Here is a 23,529-nt window from a genome sequence, read left to right on the forward strand (position 1 = left end):
TAAGCTTAACTTTGCACAGTTTATTCAAACTAACAACTGTTTCCTGGTAAATATTAAATGTGCTACACACCATCTCACTTGCTTAACTGTGATAATGCTGTATAAATCTGCAGTTTGCTTTTATCCGTTCCTTTGTGTTTTGGTTAAGTGCTGTTCTACCACCCTGTAACAGGGGGTGATGTCACGGTGTGGGTATCTGCTGAGATAGAGAGGCGCAGAGAGTTTGCAATTGAAACCCGCACAGATGTCCAGGTTTTATTAATAATCAACAATATTGCTGGCAGGTGCAGTGGTTGGTCCCTAGTGTGAAAGAACATACACACACATAATTACAAAACTACAAAACAAAACTGTACGAAAACAAAGCTAGGAAACAAATGGTGGCCAAGCACTACTCCCACTAAAAGGGAGGTCCCGCTCCAGGAACCTTCTCCCTGCCTAAACTAAATAAACCTGGGAGGGATTTCCAGGCCGTTTTTAAAGGCAGGTGACCAGTGTTAATTGACACTTCAATTAGACAGGGAGGGAAGTTTAATCTTCCTGCCCTGCCATATCTAGCACACAGTATTTTACAAAAAAATACACTTTCATTTTTAAACCACCAAACCATATTTATTATATAAACCACCACCATCTGTACATTATTTAAAGGGGCAGGCCTCAGCCCTGCCGCACACCCTTTGGCTGTTTTGAAATGGACACTCTCCAATCACAGGTTTACTCTGCATTGTCAGCAGGGGGTTAAGTTTAATAGAACCCCCTTTAAGTTCAGATTGCAGGAACTAAATACAGTGTTTACACAAGTCTCATGCCTTTTATGTTTCTGTGCTACAAAGTAGATGTCTTGAGCCCAGTGGCGATTCCAGGATTCTGGAAGAGGGGAGGCGAAAGGGTGGCAGACCGATATGCTTGGGGGCTGGAGTTTTTTTTTAACCCTAACCCTAACCCAGCACACACACAGTGATAATGTCACTGTCTCACACAAACACTATCATGAAAAAAAAACACTAGCCTGGATGTTTACTTGACCAAAAAAAAAAAAAAAAAATCTGTATGATACGTAGCTCTGTTACTTACTGTAATCTGTACAATACAATCTAATATCAATGCAGTAAAGTACATTTTTAAAATAGTTTCACCTTACAGATAACCAGAACTTCTCTAAATGCACTGCAGTCTGAAGTAGAACATTATCCATCCATGCCTTTCTTTTAAACATCTTCAAGAATGGACAAACCATAATTAAACCATTTTTAAGCTAAATATATTTTCTATGAACAAGTGTTTTAAATATTAGCCACCATTTATTAGGGTTGTCAATTATATATATATATATATATATATATATATATATATATATATATATATATATTTTATATCACATACCCCCCCCCCTTTCAAAACTGCCATTTGATGTGTATTCTAAAGTCTACATGCAAATACATTTCAAGGGGCTCAAGACCAAATTACATATTTTGAAGGCACACTTTGACAAATCTGTTTCTACAGTGCCTAAAAATGAAGTAAAGGGGAAGGCTTGTTAAAAACTACAGTATTATATAATCATTAATCACATCGACTGACATTAGCTATTCCATATGAAACTTAATGCGATGTAAATTTCTAAATACCACGGATACGGTCCTGTTTCATCTCGAGTGATGCAGTATTATCGATAATCACTAGAAACTTGTCTCAGATATCAAACAAATAGTTTTCAAACTCTGCCGGCACATTCCGGCAATGCAGTTTTCCAAGACAACACATTCATCTGTTTTTTTTAAAAATTATTTTTCAAATAGCATTTGTAAATCATATTTTTTTTTCATAATCATTTTTTTTTTTTTTTTAACGTCTTTTACTTATTTCTAAGCAATACAGAAAATGTGCTCTTCGTAAACCATCACACAACTGTCGTATCCAAAAGCAAGAAGTTTGGTCTCTGCATTGGAAAGGAAACTAGACAAATTCAGAAATATGTACCTTTATACTGGCTTCATGAAAGCATATCATTTTGAATGGAATATGGAATAAATACTGTTGAAATTATACTCCACATTATGCACCAAACTCTTCCTGTGTCATCAGCGTTTTTATTTAGCCCCTTTTCCGTGCATACATTGATTCATAAGCATTAATACAAACAACCGTGTGTGTGCGTGTTTTCTACACAAGGTTCTTTATCAGCTAGGCGGCATTTTGTTTTTTTCATTGAGGTTTGACACCGACTCTGGAATTACATTACTTGGGTCCTGTATGTAACATGAAGTTCTTCGTCTCAGTTAACTTGTTAAAATGTACAATGGACTAGCTTACAAGCTCACAACACAGCAAAATAAAATACAGAAATACATCAGTTAGAAAATCCATATGTTATAAAACAATTTTGTTTAATAGTCTAGGCACTTTTCTTACTGCAGTTGGAATTAAGTCGTTGGTCCAGTTTTGTTTGTTTCTCAAGCAAGACTTCGCGCTTCACCCCAAATGCTGTCAGCACTGACAATGACTCTGAGTAGCGTTCACATTTTCTTAATTCTTACTCTGATTGGCTGTAAAGGTAACAAGGCTGACCATAGATTGGATAATGCTTTGTTGGGTGGATTTTTCTTGTGTACTATTGCCGAGTAACAAGACATGGTATTCTGGGAGATGTAGTTTTTAGGGGAGACGGACAAATTTCAGGGCTGGTGCCCACCATCCCTGTCCTCCCCCTACCATTGCCACTGCTTGAGCCTAAACAAGTATTCTGACAGTAGGCCAAATACACACTATTCAGGGAAATAGTAAACCACTGTAAATTTGTAGGACCATTTATTTTTATTTTTTATTCCTAAACATTTCTTTTTCCAAAGGCCTGCAACATGCATGCTAAAATTTAGCAGTTTTAATAGTGTTATGATTGGCCACCGTTGTAAAAGAAGTGAAAAGGCAAATTTTCAGGCGAATCATTTTACTGGTATAAAATGATCCAACTACTCTAAGTGGTTTCTTGCTAGTCTAATACCATTGACTTCATGCTTGATTAACAAGTGCATCCTGTATCTTTAATTGTAATCATAGCAGCATTTGATAAAAAAACGCTTATACATACAGTCGACTAGGACACAATAGACCAACCTGTAATAATCTTTTGAGCTGTAAGAGTAGTCTGTCTAGGCTGCCATCTAATGAAGAATGCAATGCTGGGTATATTAAACTGAAGGACAAATGTGCACAGACAATTAAACAAAGTGTGCAATCTATAAAACACTGATGAAGGGACTGTTTTGATAAATTACATCCCCATACTCAACAGATGGGAGAATGACTTGATAAAAAAACGATATGTCTTGTGTGAAAAACAGAAACAAAGAGCTGATCAGTAGAGTGAGAGTATACACTATACTGTGCACACACTCCAGTGCTTAGTTCAGAATTTACAACACGTGGTTTACAGAACAGCAACTAGGCCACATTAAAAGCCCACTGGAGTGAAAATATAGTCAAAATATTGCAAGGAAAATTATACTAGCATTTGAAACTTGAAAGAGTAAAATATAAATTAACTTTGAAAAAACAAAACAGTAGAAACTACTATAACCAAAAACACGGAATTCTTTTTTATTTATTTTTTTTTAACTGAAGAGATCACTTTATCATGCCATATTAAAATGTTACATAAGGGTAAACCATTTTACTTTCATACACATAATTCTCCTTTCATACACACAGATATTTTCCTTCGGTCTCCTTTTGATATAATACCAAAAGCTGGTTATTTCACAACTTTAAAAAACACTTAATTCAATCTGATTAGAGAAAGCTGAGGAAACAAATTGCCAAACATAAACTATGGTGCATGCATTCAAATGCATTGTATTATTTTAGGAAGGCGTTTGCTCTGTTTGAGTATGTGTGATGTCATTTTCTACACAATGTGTGCTGATTTAAATTAAACACATGTGAAAAACTTTTTTCTGAATTTAAAGTTAGGTGTGTTTAAAAAACAGTTTAACCAGCATTAGTATGTAAATAAAAGGTAGATATTTTAATCATCTTATGTATTTTCTTAGACCAGTGGTTCTCAAACTGGTCTAAGAAAATGTATCCTGGGGAAGCATTAGAAGGTTCAGGGTTTTTTATTTTTTAATAAAAAAAATACAGCGCACCTCTTAACCTAGGCTATACCCTATAATTGGTGGATACTTTATTTGGGCTTTATTGGCTATTTTGATTGGATCGGCAATAATACTTCCACCAATCAGAGGGTTGCATACAGTACTCGTAGCAAACCCACCCTCTGTCAGACTGGTATACAGAGGCATAACTGGACAAGAGAAATAATGTGTGAGATATCAAAGTGGATATGAGAATGGCAGTGATGAAGCCAATTTGCTTGAAAACATTAAAAGTAGACCGGACATTTCCATCAATGGATTTAAAAAATGCACAATTAATGATGCGATCATAAACCCAGAGGCAGTGTACACTGCCTGCTACTGTAGTAGGACGGTTCTTTTTTATGTTAAGCATTTTTGTGTTCTTTTTTTAGAAGGGTTTAATAAAGTAACAGCCCAAATTGTTTGTGTCAGACTTGGTAATACTGTGATCGTTCCACTGTGTTATGTTGTGAACCATAGTTTTAATGAGAGACAGCAAATGCTTATCATAAACGTTTACTGGTTCTTAAAATTAAGGGCCATATAAGAACGATAAATACTGTAACTGATTAGAAGGCTGCCTTTGTTCGCAAAGTTTGTAGATGGTGCTGTGCATCTGACGCGTGCCTTTTAAGCTTGCATATTTTTGGATGAAGTCCGCTGCCATTTGGTAATGTATGTTACATGTAGTAAGCGTTGGTCACAATCAGAAAACTGTAATTTACAGTGCTAAGTTTGCTCTTATTACGATGGATTGGTGGCTGGTTCGTGCAAAAAAAAAAAACAGTAGTGACATACAGAGAAGCCGCAGACATGTTGGATTTTATTTTTACCTGTGTGTGTGTGTGTGTGTGTGTGTGTGTGTTGGGGTGGGAGGGCGTCAAGTACCACAGACAAGAGGAAGGGGGGTGCGGCCCAAAAATGTTTGAGAACCACTGTCTTAGACCAATATCTGAATCTACAAAGTACATTATCAATTAGGCTTAATTACACTGACATATGCTAATAGCACTGATTTCTGGTTTAAAGGGGACTGGAAAGCTAACATACATCTTGTTGTAGAATCTGTCTGCAAAAAGAATAAAAAATGGGCACACATGGGCAGTAAGTTAGGTGATTAATGAACTTTTGTGATTAATTATCGCAAGACTTTCTTTTTATGGTACAGACATCTGTTAAGTATTTTCTGAGCTTCACAAATTCTCTGCCACATTTTAAGAACTTGCCTCACCGTGCAGATCTACCAAACAGTTTCCATAAATCATTCATGCAAATAGTGCTGACATTCAAAAGCATTGCAGGATTCTGTTTGGTTTCTGATGCTTCTTTTGACCTGTTTATCAATTATCAATAAGTCTTTGGCAGCGTTCCTTGAGGGAAAAGTATATCCCCCAATGCCACTTATAATAAAGTTTCTTGCATATGTGGAGTGGAGTAATCCATTATCAAAGCAGTAATTTACTTGAAAGGATCTAGTTTAAAGCAGCATTGCTTCACAACCACAGTTGACCCAGCCCCCATAAAAACTATCCATTTACAATGAATAGTGGTGTTTTAATATTAATACATTTATTTAAAATGTTACTGGGGAAAAAAACAAAAGAAGAAGCTAACTTTTTGTTCAGAGCCAATGCAACCTTATAATTGTACATATTATCTCTTCTGGATATTATCAAAACAAAGTGATATGCAGCAAAGCCCATGTAAATTAAGTTAAAGTTGAAACATTTGTTCAATAACTCAGACATATATAAAAAGTAGGGCTGCACCGATATCAGTAGCCTATCGGCATGCCACCAATATAAGGAGAAAAAAAAACCAATCGGCTAGCGGCAGTTTTTGTTATTTTAGCCAGTAATGTACACCGATATTCATGTTTCAATTTCTTCCAGCACAGAATTGAATGTTTGGTCAGGCACGCTTACTAATGACTCAAGAACACTGACAGTCATTTACCTTTCAGTACTGTTTTTAACGTGTGATCAACCTGCAGTAAATATGTTTCAAAAGAGCAGTGTTTGGACATTTTTCTTTTTAAATATCTGAAAACAAGAATAGGATAGCCAAGTTGTACAATGTGCTATCACCCCCATTGGGGTAAAGGGGGAAACAGGATTAGGGACCTGCCTGCTCCCAGGGTGGTTTTGCAATGACACACACCAATGTGTGTGTCTGGGGTACTAATTGTATTGGGGACTGCCTATAGCATGTTATGGGGGTCTTGATTGACAAGTCGTGGTCCCATGTGTGTTTTTTGTGGGTTTAATTTGGGGTTAGGATAGGAGGTTGACTCTTCTGTAGGCGGGATAAGGGAATGATTATATAGGGGTGCTCGGGGTTAGCCTGGGCAGAGCTGAGCTAGTTTCAAGTTTTCCGGTACACTGCTAGAGTGGGCTGGTACAGTGTAAACATTTAAAGGCATTAAATACTACTTTTTACTTGAGCAACGTGGTGCGGAGTGTCTCCTGAGGGGGTCAGCCGATGGGGAACGCCACAGTATTGATTCAGGGCGATGCAAGCTTTCCAATGATGGAGGTTTTATTTATTTTCTCAATTGGAACACAGCAGAATATTATTCTGATGCTTTATGTTTATTGCTGTATCGTGGATCAGATTGTTTTATAATTTTTTAATTTATGTTTTATGTGTGCTGTTTTTCTTAGATTTTTGTGAAATAGTCATACACTTGATCCTGTGTTGTCCTCAAATTAATTGGTCTGGTACTTCAATGAAAAGGGTTATGAATTGTAGTGTTGATTGATGGTAATTAATTTTCTAACACCCTAATCTTTAGAACTGTCTGTCTCCGTAGTATAATGTGTAGTTTTACTGTTCAGGGATTAACACTGCCTGAAAAAAATACCAGCTCCAGAATCAAGGAGATTTAACAGATGGAAGGCAGAAGTTTCCCATAATCCTTAAATTTGTATGACAATGACCTCCGTGATTTACTTACTTTGTCAGATATAGGAGCAAAGGAACAGAAAACATTTTAGTTTACTGTGCCTCAATTTGCGTGGCTGCAGACAGCAAGCATTTTAATATAACACAAAGACTGTGTTACTGCAGGATTAAATATAATAGTTTTTGTAAATGAATGACTGTGTTGGTTACCCAGAATCCTCCAAACAGCGGCAGACTTATTTAATCCTACAACAACTCCTACAACATTGCATCATGTAATCTGCACCAGTCAGAGAACTTGAAGTCGCAAACCTCTCTTTGAGTTTGATTCATTGACATCCCTCTGCCTTCTCCATGCTTATAATTACCCCTTGGTCTATCTAATCTGTTATTGGGGCCCTAAAAATAATAATAATAATAATAATAACCCCCGAGATGTCCGTATATTTGACGTAAACAGACACCCTGAAGGGCCTTATTGCATTTATAATCCAGATCAGAAGTCAATAAAGGGACCACAAAACTGGACCCCTTTATAACTTTGAAATACACACTGTTAAGATGAGTAAATTGATTTAATTGAAACATGCAAAAGTAAGTAAATGTTGAATTGTACATTGCCATTGAAAAGATCCACCAGGAGGCGGAGTTGAGACGGTACTGAATTTTTTTTTTTCTGTGAGTGCAAGACGCTGTTTCAGCAGAACGGGAGTAAAAAAAATAAATAAATAACGTCAGATTTCAGGAATCTTTCAAGGTCTGTGTCGGAGAGGGGTGGATAATGTGCAGAATTATCTTTTTGTATTTTTCTATAGTGTTTACAAACCGCTAAAAATACATTATTTGCAGTGACAAAGGTGGGGTGAGTGAGTATAGACAGCAATTTATTTATTGGTATTTATTTTCTGTTTTAGTATCTTCCAGTTCATTTCATTGTTTTTTCGTCTAAATCGCCATGTTTACTTATTACTTTTGGGATTTTTTTGCTGCTAATTGGTCACACAGTTGTATAGTTACTGTACATCTAACTGTAAACAAGATGACTACTGGTACTTTACATTCTGTCAGGCAGGGCAGTAATTTCAAATATGTGTCAAGGCTCCAACTGTTTGTCCATCCAATATACAGACAGCTGGAACCTTGCTCGACCAATCACATTGCTTGTTTCACGTTCCATTGCGAGAGAGAGAGAGAGAATTTGTATTCTTCATCCTTTATAGGGATTAAGACAGTATGGAAAGTCCAAGACACAACAACCAGTCTTGGGGTATATTCATGTTGATCAGAAATGGACAGAGTTATGAGAATACTGCTAGAGCTGAAGCCTCTCTTACACAAAATGTTAAGCATCATTTAATAAAGCATCCAGTTAAACCTGGAATGAATCCAGAATTCTGGGTGTTAGGATGTCTTCACCCCATCACCTCCCTTTCTTTTACATGTAAATTTAGTAACCAGTTATGCATCATTGGCAGTGAAAAAAGCAAATGCTGAGATGTTGGAATGGAAACATCTAATGATTTCTATATTCTTAATGTGAAGTGCCTGTAACAGTACAGCCAGTTATGGAAGGAATCTGACTGTATGCTGTTTGGGCATTATGTTTTTCCTTTTCATTTAGCCCTGGGTCTGTTTATAATGTATTGGAATGTTGCTGCCGATAGGTGTAATTGGATATTCATCTTTTCATACTTATTTTGACAAACATTCAATATAATTTAAATGTATTTTTGTTCTTAATGTAATTTGTAATTTTTTTTAGGGCTATCTTCCTGCAAATGTGGAACGAAGAGAAAGCACTCTGCAGAGAAAACGACAAGAATATTTTGGTTTCATTGAACAATACTATGAGTCTAGAAATGATGAACACCATCAGGATACATACAGACAGGTATAAACCTATGTATATATAATTTTTTTAAATATGTAAATATTAAGTATTTAATTCAGACAAAGTAAAATAAAAAAATCCATAGCAATTTAAATGGGTTGTTTATTTATTGTAGAGCATCTTTTAACTGAAAGCATTTGAAGCACTTTAAGTGAAAGAGCAACATGGTATCAGTGTGACATCAGTAATCCTAACTAATGTATTTTTCTTGTTTAGATTTCCTCTGTGTATCATTTCCTCTTTCAGTCGCAACACTGGTTGAAGTTTTTAAGCATGTTTTATGATTTAGTCCCGCTGTAACCATTAGCCTGTCTCCATGCAACATTCTGCCCCCAGCAGATGAAATACCACTTGGATCAAATGTGGTATTTGTTACATCCACTGTGGGCAGAATGTCACCAGGATGTGATGACTGAAACATACATTGATCTTCAAAGTAATTATAAAAAAAACAAGAAGAAAACATTAGTTAAGATAATTGTGACTGTTACAGTACCTGTACCAAGTTGTACTGTTATTTTCATAATTAATAGGATAATCCAGTTACGTATAATTTTGCAGTACTGTTAGTAGTCTACTCTAAATATATATGTATACAGAAAGAATGAAAGTAATACACAAATTTGACCATACCAGCTACCTGTGTATATTAAAAAGGCATTGGTCATTAACTTATCGTATCCCTAACAAAAGCATGGTAATCCTATATACAATCTTTTGTTCATACTTTTACACGAGATGTCTCATTTAGTTCTTCATCTTTTTATTTCCTTTTCAATTCTTGTTGTCAACTCCTTTGTGATCTTCTCTTGTATTCCCTCTGATCTCTCTAACTTGTGTTCCACTGATATCTCTCTTGTCTGTCTTTTTTTTTTTTTTACTGTTTTGACTTTCTCATTTTTTATTACAAAACTTTTGATTTCCCTTTTGCCTTTTTTTAATTATTTTTTTTTACTTCCCAAATGAAGAAAACATTTTGCAAGATACAAGGCTAGTGTGCTGTAGAGTAGAGAGTGACATGAAGACGGGATTCCCGCGGTACGGGAAAAAAATTGTGTTTATTTTGTGGGACGGGATGGTACAGGAGTGAAGCTCACGGGAGGGGATCGGGACCGGGAAATAAAAAAAATAGATAAACCTCTCAGGACGGGCAAGAACGGGATTTAATTCCGGGAATGGGAAAGAACGGGACTACTCTGCCACCAGCAGACAGGAAGAGTGTTTTTTTGCTCTTTAAAGTCGTAAAAGAGCCTATGACATGGAACTTGACTGTTACCATAAACAAACAAAATAATATTAACAGGTCTCACTTGAACATATAATCACGTTAATTTTACCAAATTATGTTTAATCGCGCTACAATTAATCAAATAATACCTGGAAATACACAGAGGACGATCTCCATTTCCTGGTGTGGGGCCAGGAGACTGTGAACTCAGGCTCCTTGCATCTGCCAGTATGGATGACAGCGACAGTGAAAGTGAGAGTAGCCTAATGTTATCAGTTTCAGACACCTCTTATGAATGTGAATTATGTAGTGATGGATCTGATGTAGAGAGAAAACAGGAATTATCTACCATATCAATTCGAGTTGTATGCCTCCGAATCAGAAGGTTCAAACTCGGAGAGAGTCCAACGTGGACTGACCAGTGGGACAGCAGATGTCCGCGGAGAATCAGCGTCTTGACAACATGGAATGGTTAATAAAAACACTTACGTTTAACATAGATTGATACTTAAAATATTTCATATTACCCATAATTGTAAAATATTTCATATCACCCATAAAAGTTACGGGATGGGAAAAATTTGGACAGGACAGGATTGGAAATAATTACTCTTTCATGGGATGGGATGGGATGGGATGGGATGGGATGGGACAGGAATATTTTTGATGCAACAGGACTGAAGTTTCATTCCCGTGTCACTCTCTACTCTAGAGCCGGTGCACATTCTCATGTGTTAAACATGGAGTATATCAAACTTGCTTTGAGTGTGCCATACACCATTGTGTTCACTATAGAATAGATTATAATACCTTAAATTGGCCTTTGTTGATTTTTGAGATTACGTGAATGATACTAATTGAATTTCACCATACTCCTGCAAAATCCATTTAAAAAATAATGATTATGCACACCGAGGGTTATAATCTGAATATTACGGTAAGTAAACATTTAATGAATATCTAAGAACTACATACTGTAAATACAGTACCCAAACATTTAAGTACACTGCCATTTGAAACACAAATACACCAATTATATTACATTATTATTTGTAGGGGCTTATATTTGTAGTTTACAGTAATGCACATAGTTATTTCTGCAACGTACACGTACTTTTATAGATATTTTAAATACATTAAACAAACAGCTTCACTAAAGTAAATGTTTACTGTTTTTCTGAACCATCAGATTCACATAGATATTCCCCGTATGAACCCTGAGAGTTTAATACTACAACCAAAAGTTACAGAGGTAAGGATTAAAGGATTGAAAACACATGTACTCTTCACACTATATCATCCATCAATCCTGTAGTTAGTCTCAAGGGAATGCCTGTATGGGCTCTGAGCTTGCTGAACTAGGTACGGGTTTCTTTTCAAGCTTCACCAACTATCCACAGTTATGTTGCCTTCATACCATTTTGAAAATCAGTGAACAGGTTTAGATATTTTTTTCTGGAAAAAAGGAAACAAACAAACAAAAAAATGACTCTAGATGTTTTAGAATTGATTCACTGCCCTTAGTTACTAAATTACATTTATTATATTATACTGTATGTCATATTAAGTGCTGCATACCAGTTAAGGTGTTTTGGTTAATGATATATACAAACATTGTCTGGTAGACAAATGTTCAAAAAGTCATTTTCAAACTGAAAAAAGAAAATCTGAAGCTTTCACATCGATGCTAGCCCTGTGAAAGTGTTCTGAATTCTATGTAAATCGCTGGTTATGTTTAGTATACTGTAGATAAATGTAATGAGGTATACACAATTAGAAAAGCTTGTGGGCTCATAAAGAGATCGGGCTATAAAGTGGCTTAGATCAAGTACAATATTGGGAAACACTGATGGTGCCTAAGGGGATTCTTTAGAATTTAGGTCTTTCTATACCAGTGAACAATATAAAAAAAAAAAAAAAAACATAAAGTAAAAGAAAGTCAACATGAAGGATTGCGTTGGTGAAGCCCAGATACAGTGACCTTAACACAGTTCAGGAAACAGCAGCTAGCTTGGCTACTTTTATGGTTATGAGTATTTCCTCTGCTCTTTGCTTTTGAAATGAACTAAAAGAAAATGGCACGGAGCATTTTGTGGCCTTTAGCCCTCGGCTTGGAGCCTTGTTTAAAAACTAACGATTTTCTTTAACGGCTGTGCCAACCAGAATAATTTGGCCTGTGCTTCTGTTTTCTTTCTTTATCCGCAGATTCACATTGACATTCCAAGAACTAATCCTCTTATTCCTCTCTTTCAACAAGCTTCTGTGCAAGAGGTGAGAGAATTAACAAATTGATTGGCCAGTAGTGCTTGACCTGTTTTTTTTTTTTCTTCTTTTTTTGTAATCGGACAAACACTACCTGTCCTTAAAATATATTTAAAGATAACCAAGTTAAAAGGACGATTATCCATTGATACTAAACTCAAGCAGAACTTCGAAAACATATACTGTATACCACTGGAGATATGCTGTATGCATGAATACAGTTACTAATTGTAGGATGCCTATGTGAAGGTTTTAGTTTGAATTGTAAAAAATATGTTAGCGGTTTAACATTTAATGTACCAGAATTGAATATTTTAGTTTTAGAAAAAAATGCCTAGAGAAGATTACAAGCTCACCATCCACTTGATTTTGAAATTTGTTGAAATTAAATTACATCCTATGTGTGACCAATTCTTGGGGGGATCTAAATTTAACAATTGTTAGATGTTCAGCGGTCCTTTGCTGTATACTTTCACTGCTGAAAGAATGTATTCTTTTTGCTCATTTATGCACTGCTGGTCTATCAGTCACCTGCTGCACATGGTAATTTGAGAATTGGAAATTAATATAAATTAACACTATTTAATGAGGTGTAGAAACTGTTGATACATCCTGTTTCCAAACAAATCATACACTTGAACATGCACATTACAAACCTGCACAGGATATTGCTGCTTGTTATAGTTCTGTGTAAGTTATTAAATTATGAATGAGGTGAAGCAAGAGATAGCATTGCCATTATTTGTCCATAAGGGTATTTTTTGTATGTATTTGCCTAATTCTCATAGTAATAAGATTAGAGGGTATGCTCTAAATATTTCATACATGTAAATGCTCTTTACATTTCTTTGGAGGTTCTCAAATATGTTGTTTATAATGCAAATAGTGATAATAATAATTACATTACCTGAGTAGAGGCTGACATGTTTGTTCTTATTGTCCAGTATACAGCTGTGACCAAAAGTTTTGCATCACCCTAAAGAATTAACTAATTTTGCTTCACAGTGTCGAATGAAACCTGCTGAATAGTGTTACGTTAACATACTGAATTACATACCACTTTGTAGTTTTCCATATACTGTACTTGAAAAATTGAAAAATGTGACATTTCGAAATCTAACATGAAATACTGTACTACTATTATGGCTTCCATGATGTTAAATAAAATATCTAAATTATGTTCATATAGTTCTTTTCTTAAAAGTATGTCTCAATCTTAAAATTCTAGGTGATGCAAAACTTTTGGTCATACCTGTACTGTAGAGGGCCCCTTTCATTTCATTTGGACCAGTTTTCATATATTGTATAACATCCCTAAATGTGATTTTTTATTAAGACACCATCATTGACTGATGGAATGATCTTTTGAGAATGCTGATGATGTGTTCTTGATTGTGAAACATGAATGTATTTCATTGGATGTTTTTTTTTATTGCATTTTATAAATTATATTTACAGCATGCATTTTTCACATTGAAACGTGCACAAATCCTGATTTGAAAAAGCCCAACAGAAAGCGGGCCACTGGTTCAATGATTTCCAGCTTTTTGGTTTCTATTAGAGATTTTAACAGTGGCTGACCTAAGCATGTTATTTAATTCAGCCATGAATGTACTTGTATTTCAGTTTAGTCTCTTCCTGAAATTGTGAGAACACAAAAAGTGAATTGCTAGAAGACTGGAATTATAAAGCAATTTACTAAAGTGGCACAACTTTGTTAAACCAGATACAGCCAGTGTTTTTAATATATGTAACCCATTTTATCCAGGTTTGGTTTCCAATAAATTATCCAGATTTTAGATTATTAAAAAAAAAAAAAATTGTGTGTATATATATATATAATCAAGAAAGATTTCCATCTATTGAAATAAGGTTTAATATTATAGGGCTTATTCCATTACATTGTGATAAACCCCTGGTACTTTGTATTAGGACATATTAAAACAGCAGGACCCTCGTCAATGGGGTATTAGCAAAGCGTTCAGCATGTGCCAATCTGTAATCCCTAGTAATTCCTGATGTGTTGGATGTTCTTGGTATTAAATATCAATAAATCATAGTTTATTGTGCTTTATTTGAAAGATGTTTGACAGCGGGTACTGCTGATTAATTGCAGAATCGGGCTGCATATTGACATGTAATTTGATCAGAATATTTTTTTTTGTTTTTTTAAAAGACAGATGAGCAATATAAATGTGTTGTCCACACATTATGATTAGGGATGTGATTTTGTCACGGTGGTCACGGAACCCATTCATTTCTGTCATTTGTTTCCACTCCATGGAAAAATATGAAAGGAGCAGTTCACGTCTGACACAGAACTATAAAAACTATTGAAAAAAAGTTGTGAAAATTAGTTCTAAGCAACTAGCAGAGCAATATCCCAAACAATGTAATGAAAGCGGAGGGAGCAGCTTTAATGAGAAACAAACTTCAGATTAATCGAAGCCTTTTGTGCAGAAAAATATACCGCTGCATACACTTGATAATGCAAAACCTAAAGGGAGGACGGTTTACAGTTCTTGAGAAGCATTAACCCTGATTTGCAGCTCTTGCAGTCGTTCCCCTGCGGTGCTTAACCTGTCAACGGTGTAAATGCAGAACGATCCTACTAATCTTTTAATGTACATCTTGTAATACCAAAACCACAGCTGTGTTTAAATAGACAGTAACGAAAAGGATATTGTAAAATTCCAAATTTACAACCAGAACATTTATTTAAAAAAAACTCAATTTCATTTTTTTTTTTATTGGTCTAAGGTATACATGAGAAAATGAAAAGGTAAGCATATTCCTGTTAGTTGTTTTCTTTAAAAGAAAATAATAATAATAATAAATAATAATAATAATAATAATAATAATAATAATAATAATAATAATAATAATAATAATAATAATTTCTGTTTACTTTTGACTAGAAGTGCGTGTTAAAAGAAAACACATTTAAATACATGTTAAATACATTAACTATATGTTTACTTTGCACAAATACAAAAACATTACAGTATATTACATGAATAAATATATTCAAGTCTTTGTAGCCGTGACCATCTCACCATCAAACCATCAAATCAAATCCCTAATTATGATCATTAACAAATGACATCCTGATTTGCAGTGATAGCACTTCTCATACGCCCTTTGTATAAAATATATTTTTATCTTAAAAGAAAAACATAAAAAGCAGAAAGAAATCCAATCAGTTGAGGGTGGATCACATTTCTGTATTGAGTTTGCAAAATGCATTTATCTTTCTTTGCTGCTCTTTGTGGAAATACATGAGAAAGTGTGTCAGAAGACATTGATGTGATTTTCACTCTGATTTCAGTGCTGTGAATTTCTGTCCTTGTTGTAACGCCTCGGGACATGTATGTATTTAGTTTCTAGGTTCCTGGATATGATTCACACAAATATTTCAACTCGTTCAGCAGACTGTGACTACTGACAAATGCACTGATATCAATATCCCACTTGGGCGCTGCACTAAAAAAAAATAATGTTTGCGTTTCTTCACTGCATGAGACCAAGTTTAATGAGGCATAATAGCCTATAGCAAATAATGCCTTAGCTGTGGGATTCATTTTTCCTTTACATTCTAATGATTTTGAAAGTCTGAACGTTTTAATGGAGTTTTCACTATACAAGCTGCGGGTATTACAGTATATGTCAGCCTTATATTTATGTAATGATTTTATTTAGGAACTTTGGGTAATAATATTGTTTATAAAATATTAAAATGGCAACAGTAAAGCTTTAAAATTACAAATTATTTTGAATAGTGTCTGCTCTTGTATCTGTACAACATCATCCGTTTACTCCACTGTTACTGCTGCAGTTTCATATTAAATTATAACATGGCAAAGTCTTCCAATGTATTTCGGTATGAGAAGCTGAATCATGTTGTGTGCATTATTCCAAACAACAGTAAAGATCTGGGGGGTGCATCACCTTTAAAGGTCAGAACATGTCTGCCAACATCTGTGAAAACTGACTTTAGCTGCTGCTGTTCACCCTGTTGCAAATATTCAGCCTGTTTCACAATTATTTATTATTCAGACACATAGAATTTTTTTTTTTTTTTTTAAATCGATATAAAGTTTGGCCGTGTATATTGGCTTACGGCTTTGAGTGGAACATAAATTATTCAGGTCACTATCTCTGTTAGGACACTATTGCCACTTTTCCACCTGCCAATGGGACTATGTTTCAAGAAATTTGAAATCAGTTTTATTCTTTAATTATTAATCATGCTTTGAGTGAAATATTGAAGGTACAACAGGAGTGTGAATTCAATGTATAGACGCTCGGTTGCAGATTGGATTGTAGACTGCATATGGAACCAGCAGCAGCACCATTTGATTTTAGCACTGGTCATAGATATCTGTCATGTATTGAAATAAAGATGAATGTTGATAACAGTTTTTTAAGTTGTACATATATTGCCAATTGGGAACTTCTACTATTAGAAGAGAAAATACCCACCTTCAGAAAGCCATCATTCCAAGAAGCTAAAATATGGAGGAATTACACACGTTCCTGTGGAAAATTTTGGAGATTGTCCAGGGGGTGTTGACACGGAATGACTAAATGATATCGTTTCCACAAATATCATTTTAACAGTGCAGCATCTCTGTCTAGTAATGGTTTGGTTAGCTTAGGGCTAGACTTCTTTGGTATTCCTCAGGTTCCTCTGGAAAATTATTTATTTCTTAGCAGAAAATAAATGCATCAACAAGGTGTCTTCTCAGAGAATGATGAATTTGACTTTGTTTTATGATGAAAATGTACACCGTAGAATGATGTGGATATTATACATGTCTCGTTTAAGCTTGACATTTTGTTAAGTCTGTTGAGTGAGTCTGTTGCAGTGCTGTTTTTAGGATGAATTTCTTTAAAATGACAGATACATGACTGCAACCCCCAGTACATGTGATAGATAGTCAAACACTGACTCCTTTTAAAAATGGTAATGCATTTCTCTGCTTGATTTAGGTTGAACTTCAAGTCTCTCAGTTTGAGAAAATTGACAGCAAGGTGAAACATTAAACACCTTGTAGACATTTTCTTTAATGAAGATGGAAGTGTTTGCCTTACTTTAAAGGCAAAAAGAAGTTAGAGTTGAACAAAGTCCTTGATATACAGAAGGAAAAAGACAAGCAAAAACGAACATGAAAAAATGATAGTGAAATGCATGATTTATTTCATCCTAAGTTATATATTCCTTGAATGTACCTTGACCTCAATATACAGTATAAATGCTTTTTTCCCCAATTGGTACACACATCTTTTTGACATTTTACATTTAGTATATGGGCAATGGTATTATTGCATTTAAAATGCTGGTAATTGTTTCTGTTTTTGCTTGAAATAACTATGTTTTTTTTTGGTTTCAGATCTTTGAACGTATTCTCTTCATATGGGCAATACGGCACCCAGCCAGCGGATATGTGCAAGGCATAAACGATCTAGTTACTCCTTTCTTTGTTGTCTATGTTTTTGAATATATCGGTGAGTATTTTTATGGAATAATACTTTTTTTTCTATAGTACTACAAGTATTCAAAAGGACACTAATTTTGGTCAGAATACAGTCTTTTAAAGTTGGGCTTTAAAATTTTTTGGCCATGACACAGATGTGTTCCCCGGTCACCACTGCTATAGTACTTCATTCCAAGTGTTAATAATATATGTCAGTAATTACAGAAGTTCTGTTTCAATGTTTGGTAATTTTAATGGTATATACAAGAGACAACCTATGAGGTAGGTTATGGATATCCTTTAGGGTGTTTTATCGCACATCCCAAATTCTCTACATGCCTTAACATCGTTTCATTGCTAGGACAAATTGCCCTTCAGTGACTGAAATTATCATTAATTTACTGATTTACAAGGTCATACTTTCCCCCTTTGTTTCCTTTTTCTTCTTACATCTTAGAGGGCCTTCTATTGCTAAGCAACTAATGAGAGCTACTGCTACATACTCCCTAATCATCTCTTAAGTAGGATAGAGCCCCACTCCTGAGAGAGCCTGCCATTTTACCTCTTACCCCATCAGTTGATAGATAGTGGGAAAGTTGTTAATGATCTTAACAGTTGGATCTCTGTTGGCAGGCTCTTTCTTTCTTAATTGAAAAAAAAAAAAAGTTTAAGTGACATGCGATTAGAGAGTTCCTTTGCTATGAGTGGAAATAGGCGATACAAGTACTGCTGTAATTGCTTAAAATATATAATTATTGTATTGAGCTGGTGAATGCTGTGGATGGTGTCTAAATAATAAGTGGTTCATTAAATTTCACAGTACATTTACATAAGATAAGTACAATTTTGAAACCCATGTAGTATTTGGTGCCTGTGGTGGTAATACTGTATTTTCTTGCACATGTATGCTGTTACTGAAATGGGGACATGCATCAGTACTGTTACTTTTATATTCAACAACCTGCCTGGCTAAAATGAAGGAAAAAAGAATCAACAACAAAAGTGCCAGAGGTATTTGGGTTAAAATGTAACTGTTTAGCAAACCTGCTGAAATACTTACTGTTAAAATCAAAGACCCTGAAAACAAAGATTAAGGCAGAGGCATTTGTATATACAGTCAGCGCCGCCTAATCGGGATACTGATAATCAGAATTTCTGCTTAAATGGGATACAACTGTAGCGTCAGGTTGGGTCATAATATCATTCTGTTTATGAAATTAACTGAAATGGAATATACAGGGGGGAAGCTTTTAAAAAGAGTCAAACTTATTACTGGACAAGTGATCTGATTCAAGAATTCAAAATTCTAAAAGGTATTGACAATGTCGACCCAGGGGACTTTTTCGACCGGGGGTCCCAAATGGAGATTAGATAAAGGGGCATTTAGAACAGAAAATAGGAGGCACTTTTTTACACAGAGAATTGTGAGGGTTTGGAACCAACTCCCCTGTAATGTTGTTGAAGCGGACACCCTGGGATCCTTCAAGAAGCTGCTTGATGAGATTCTGGGATCAAAAAGCTACTAACAACCAAACAAAGATGGGCCGAACTTTTGTGGCGCCAGGGGTGTCTTCCAAAAGGTAAAAACCAGATGGTTTTGAATGCTTTGATACCACAGACAGAGAACAGTCCACCTCATAAATCCAGCCGTCAGGGGCAAAACAGTGGACCAATTGTGAACACTTGGCGGTCTCGGAACGAGAACAGCCAATGGGAAAACATCCCACGTGGCCGCAAGCACAGCCCCCAATAAACAGTCACAGGGGTGAAAAGAGGATTAGGAAAGGATGAGCACAACTTTCAATCAGGGCTCTCTGACACGCAGAACAAGGCTCTGAACTTTGACAATTTGAAGACCCGCAGCCTGTGATCGGCTTGAACAGAGATACCATTTTCGGAAACTCTGATACGAGATAATGCTATTTGTCGTTTAATTGGGACATCACTTAATTTAATTGGGATACAGTATTTTCAAGTGATGAACGGAGAACGCTTTTCAGAGCAAGACAGGTCTGCTTACATGATCATGCTGTGACTTTCGTAAATTGTGTAAACCAGGAGTCTCTTGTGGTTTCTCAGGTGGCTGTTGCAAAGAAAGTTGGTATGTAAACATCGCATTTGATGTAGAACATTTCATGTAGAAATAAAAAAAAACTGTGATTTCATAGTTTGTATTTAACATTAAATCATAATGTGATATGATTTAATTCTTTCTTTCCATTTAGCAACAAAACAATTGTGACTAAGGTGTTCTCAAATGTCTCTTGTTTTAATTGGGACAACCGCTCATTCAGGATATTTTTAACTTCTCCTGAGACATCCTGATAAAGCGGCGCCGACTGTACCAGAAGTATGCAAATATTCCTCACCACTGGGGTCTTGGTAGGGTTGAGCATGCATGCATGCATGCTGATTGATTTGAGAAGTCCTAATTTAAGAAGTCCATGAAATACTACATTTTGAATAACATTCTAGTATCCATTAAATTTATTGTGCCACTTTTGTGACTAACATTTTTGTTTTGCCTAAGTTAACCAGTGGACCCTATGAATAACTCATTAGTTATTTAAATCAATTATTTAAGTCTGTTTAAGTGAAGTTAGATATTCATAAGAGTCATAGACTGTTGTTGGTTTCTTCAAGCTTTATAACCAAATGTCTTTAAATAACGTGATTTGGGAAGCTTTGACGCAGAATTTAATTTTTTCTAGTTTAATACAGTTAAGTGTGTGTGTAAGATCTTCAGCGACTCTGGAGTCTGTTGTCAAGCAATGTTTGTCAAAAAGTTTTGAAATAACATTCCAAAACCTAGGTACAGTGGCCCTCAAAAGTATTCAGCCCCCTTGGACTTTTCCACATTTTATTGTGTTACAACAGGGAATCAAAATGGATTTAATTTGGAGTTTTTGCTACTGATCAACACAAAAAAAGTCCATAATGTCAAAGTGAAAAATAAAATCTACAAATTGTTCTAAATTAATTACAAATATAAAACAGAAAATAGTTGATTGCATAAGTATTCACCGCCTTTGCTATGACACACCTAAATAAGCTTTGGTGCAACCAATTGTCTTTAGAAGTCACATAATTAGTTGAATGGAGTCCACCTATGTGCAATTAAGGTGTTTCACTATACACCTTAATTGCAAATACACCCGTCTCTGGGAGGTCCCACAGTTGGTTAGTACATTTCCTAACAAAAGCTACATCATGAAGACGAAGGAACATTCAAAGCAAATCCGGAATAAGGTGCATCAAAAGCACCAATCAGGGGTAGGATATAAGAACATTTTCAAGGCATTGAATATCCCCCGGAGCACAGTAAAGTCCATTATTAAGAAATGGAGAGAATATGCCACAACTGTGAATCTGTCTAGAACAGGTCATCCTCAAAAACTGAATATCCGGGCGAGAAGGGCACTAGTCAGGGAGGCCACCAAGAGGCCTATGACAACTCTAAAGGAGTTACAGTCTTCCACGGCTGAGCTGGGAGACACTGTGCATACGTCAACAATAGCCCGGGTGCTTCACAAAACTGGCCTTTATGGGAGAGTGGCAAAAAGAAAGCCACTGTTGAAAAAAAACATCAAATCTCGGCTAGAGTTTGCCAGAAGGCATGTGGGAGACTCTGAGACCAAGTGGAAGAAGAATCTATGGTCTGATGAGACCAAAATAGAGCTTTTTGGCTTCAACGCTAAGCGCTGTTGGCGCAAGCCTAACACCGCACATCATCCTGAGAACACCATCCCTACTGTGAAGCATGGTGGTGGCATGGGGATGCTTCTCTGCGTCAGGGCCTGGAAAACTTGTGAAGATAGAGGGCAAAATGGATGCAGCAAAGTACAGAAAAATCCTGGAGGAAAACCTGCTGAAGTCTGCAAGAGACCTGGGACTTGGGAGAAGATTCATCTTCCAGCAGGACAATGACCCCAAACATACAGCCAAAGCCACACTGGAGTGGCTTAAAAACAAAAAGGTCAATGTCCTGGAGTGACCCAGGCAAAGCCCGGACCTCAATCCAATTGAGAATATGTGGAAAGAGTTGAAAATTGCTGTTCACCAAAGGTCCCCATCCAACTTGACGGAGCTTGAGCAATTTTGCAAATAAGAATGGGCAAAAATTAGTGTCCAGATGTGCAAAGCTGGTAGAGACTTATCCAAATAGACTCATGGCTGTAATTGCTGCCAAAGGTGCCTCTACCAAATATTGACTCAAGGGGGTGAATACTTATGCAATCAATTATTTTCTGTTTTGTATTTGTAATTAATTTTTTTTGTGTTGATTTTTTGGCAAAGCTTTCACTGGCTCATGACCAGTGACTTAGATACGAGATGGAAGCCTTTCTGTGTGCACAGGATGAAACATCTGATAGACAACTAGCATAGCAGCTGTTTTCAATAGTCAAACTTTGTTTCAAGAACCTGCCACCCAAATACAATGAGTATATTCTGTAGTATTGGATTAATCATAGTCAAGACTTAAATAATGTACGGTATTACTAAGTGGACTGCCGTGTGCATCAAACTTAGTGTGATTAAGTGCTGCTGATGCTGTTTTCCAGGAACTCTTGGAAACAGGATGCAAATCTCAATGGGTGTTCATCCTGCTTAAAAAAATAAATAATGTATGTGAACCTGTGATGCTTTAGATTTCATCAAGTCTTTTTTCGTTAGATTCTGAGTCTGTCCTGATGATGCCCTATTATAATAAAGTGATGGCAGCATTGGGTGCACAGCTGAACTACAGAGAGAGAGACATAACGCCTGCTGTCTGAAACCTTTTCTTAATATCCGTGAATACTGCCTGGGGTTTAGCGGTGAGCCCAGGGTTCTTGCTGCAGTCAACATCAATGTGCAGTTTCTTCATTTTAGAATTTCATTTAATGTGAGCTTTCAATAGCTTTTGGAATGCTAGCTTTCGATGTTTGGTCCTTTATTTGAGAGTGCAGTTAATCAATTGATGCAATTTGTCAGGGGAAAAAGTAAACTAACGAGAAGATCAAATACTAATTTGGCATGAGAGTACTTGTCTGTATACTACAGAAAAAGAGATTTTATATTTGCAAAAAAGCCGTTTGTGTTGCATTTAGACAAGAAGCTGATTTGAATTCAGATATTGCCTATTCATTACGTTCTTTAATCCCACCACCACATATTTTAAGATATGTGAAGCATGTTTGCGTTTTTCCTCAAATGTATAGACAATATTTATTTTTTCTTTACATTTTCTGTAGTCTTCTCTTTAATATTCATGTGTGGAATTAAAATTCTTATCAACATATTTGCAGCTTAAATTAAATAAATAACATTGGAATGGAGGACTAATAACTTGATGCTTTTTCTATGTTTATTAGGAATCAAACATTCTATTCAGTTTCTTTTTTTGTTTAAAAAATAACAATAAAAAAGAGTACGTGCAAGCACTTGTATTGCAATTTTTTATGTTTTCTTGTATGGATATTTGTATGTTTCTATGATTTGTATAACTTGTGAACAACTTGTCAGATGGATTTCAAAATCTGTATTAACCTTTATAATGGCGTGAGAACAAAAGATGCGCAATTGCAGATTTTTATAGCAGACTTTTTCCCAAAACACTGAAAAAACACCCACCCATTGGCTAATTAG

The 23,529-nt window shown here is 35.7% G+C and overlaps 1 protein-coding gene across 4 annotated transcripts in view; it reads left to right on the forward strand.

The window, feature by feature from the left end:
* Nucleotides 1–23,529, forward strand: part of LOC117968773 (TBC1 domain family member 22A-like) — a 195,755-nt gene that overhangs the window by 41,684 nt on the left and 130,542 nt on the right. For 2 of the 4 annotated variants that reach the window (XM_058986101.1, XM_058986098.1), the window contains exons 6-9: nucleotides 8,806–8,934; nucleotides 11,352–11,414; nucleotides 12,368–12,433; nucleotides 17,818–17,932. In XM_058986101.1, coding sequence (XP_058842084.1) covers nucleotides 8,806–8,934; nucleotides 11,352–11,414; nucleotides 12,368–12,433; nucleotides 17,818–17,932 — 373 coding nt within the window. The remainder of the gene's footprint in view (nucleotides 1–8,805; nucleotides 8,935–11,351; nucleotides 11,415–12,367; nucleotides 12,434–17,817; nucleotides 17,933–23,529) is intronic. The other 2 variants (XM_058986100.1, XM_058986099.1) reach the window with 2 other exon arrangements.

Source organism: Acipenser ruthenus, chromosome 14 (assembly GCF_902713425.1).
Source record: "Acipenser ruthenus chromosome 14, fAciRut3.2 maternal haplotype, whole genome shotgun sequence".
In the NCBI taxonomy this organism is placed as follows: Eukaryota; Metazoa; Chordata; class Actinopteri; order Acipenseriformes; family Acipenseridae; genus Acipenser; species Acipenser ruthenus.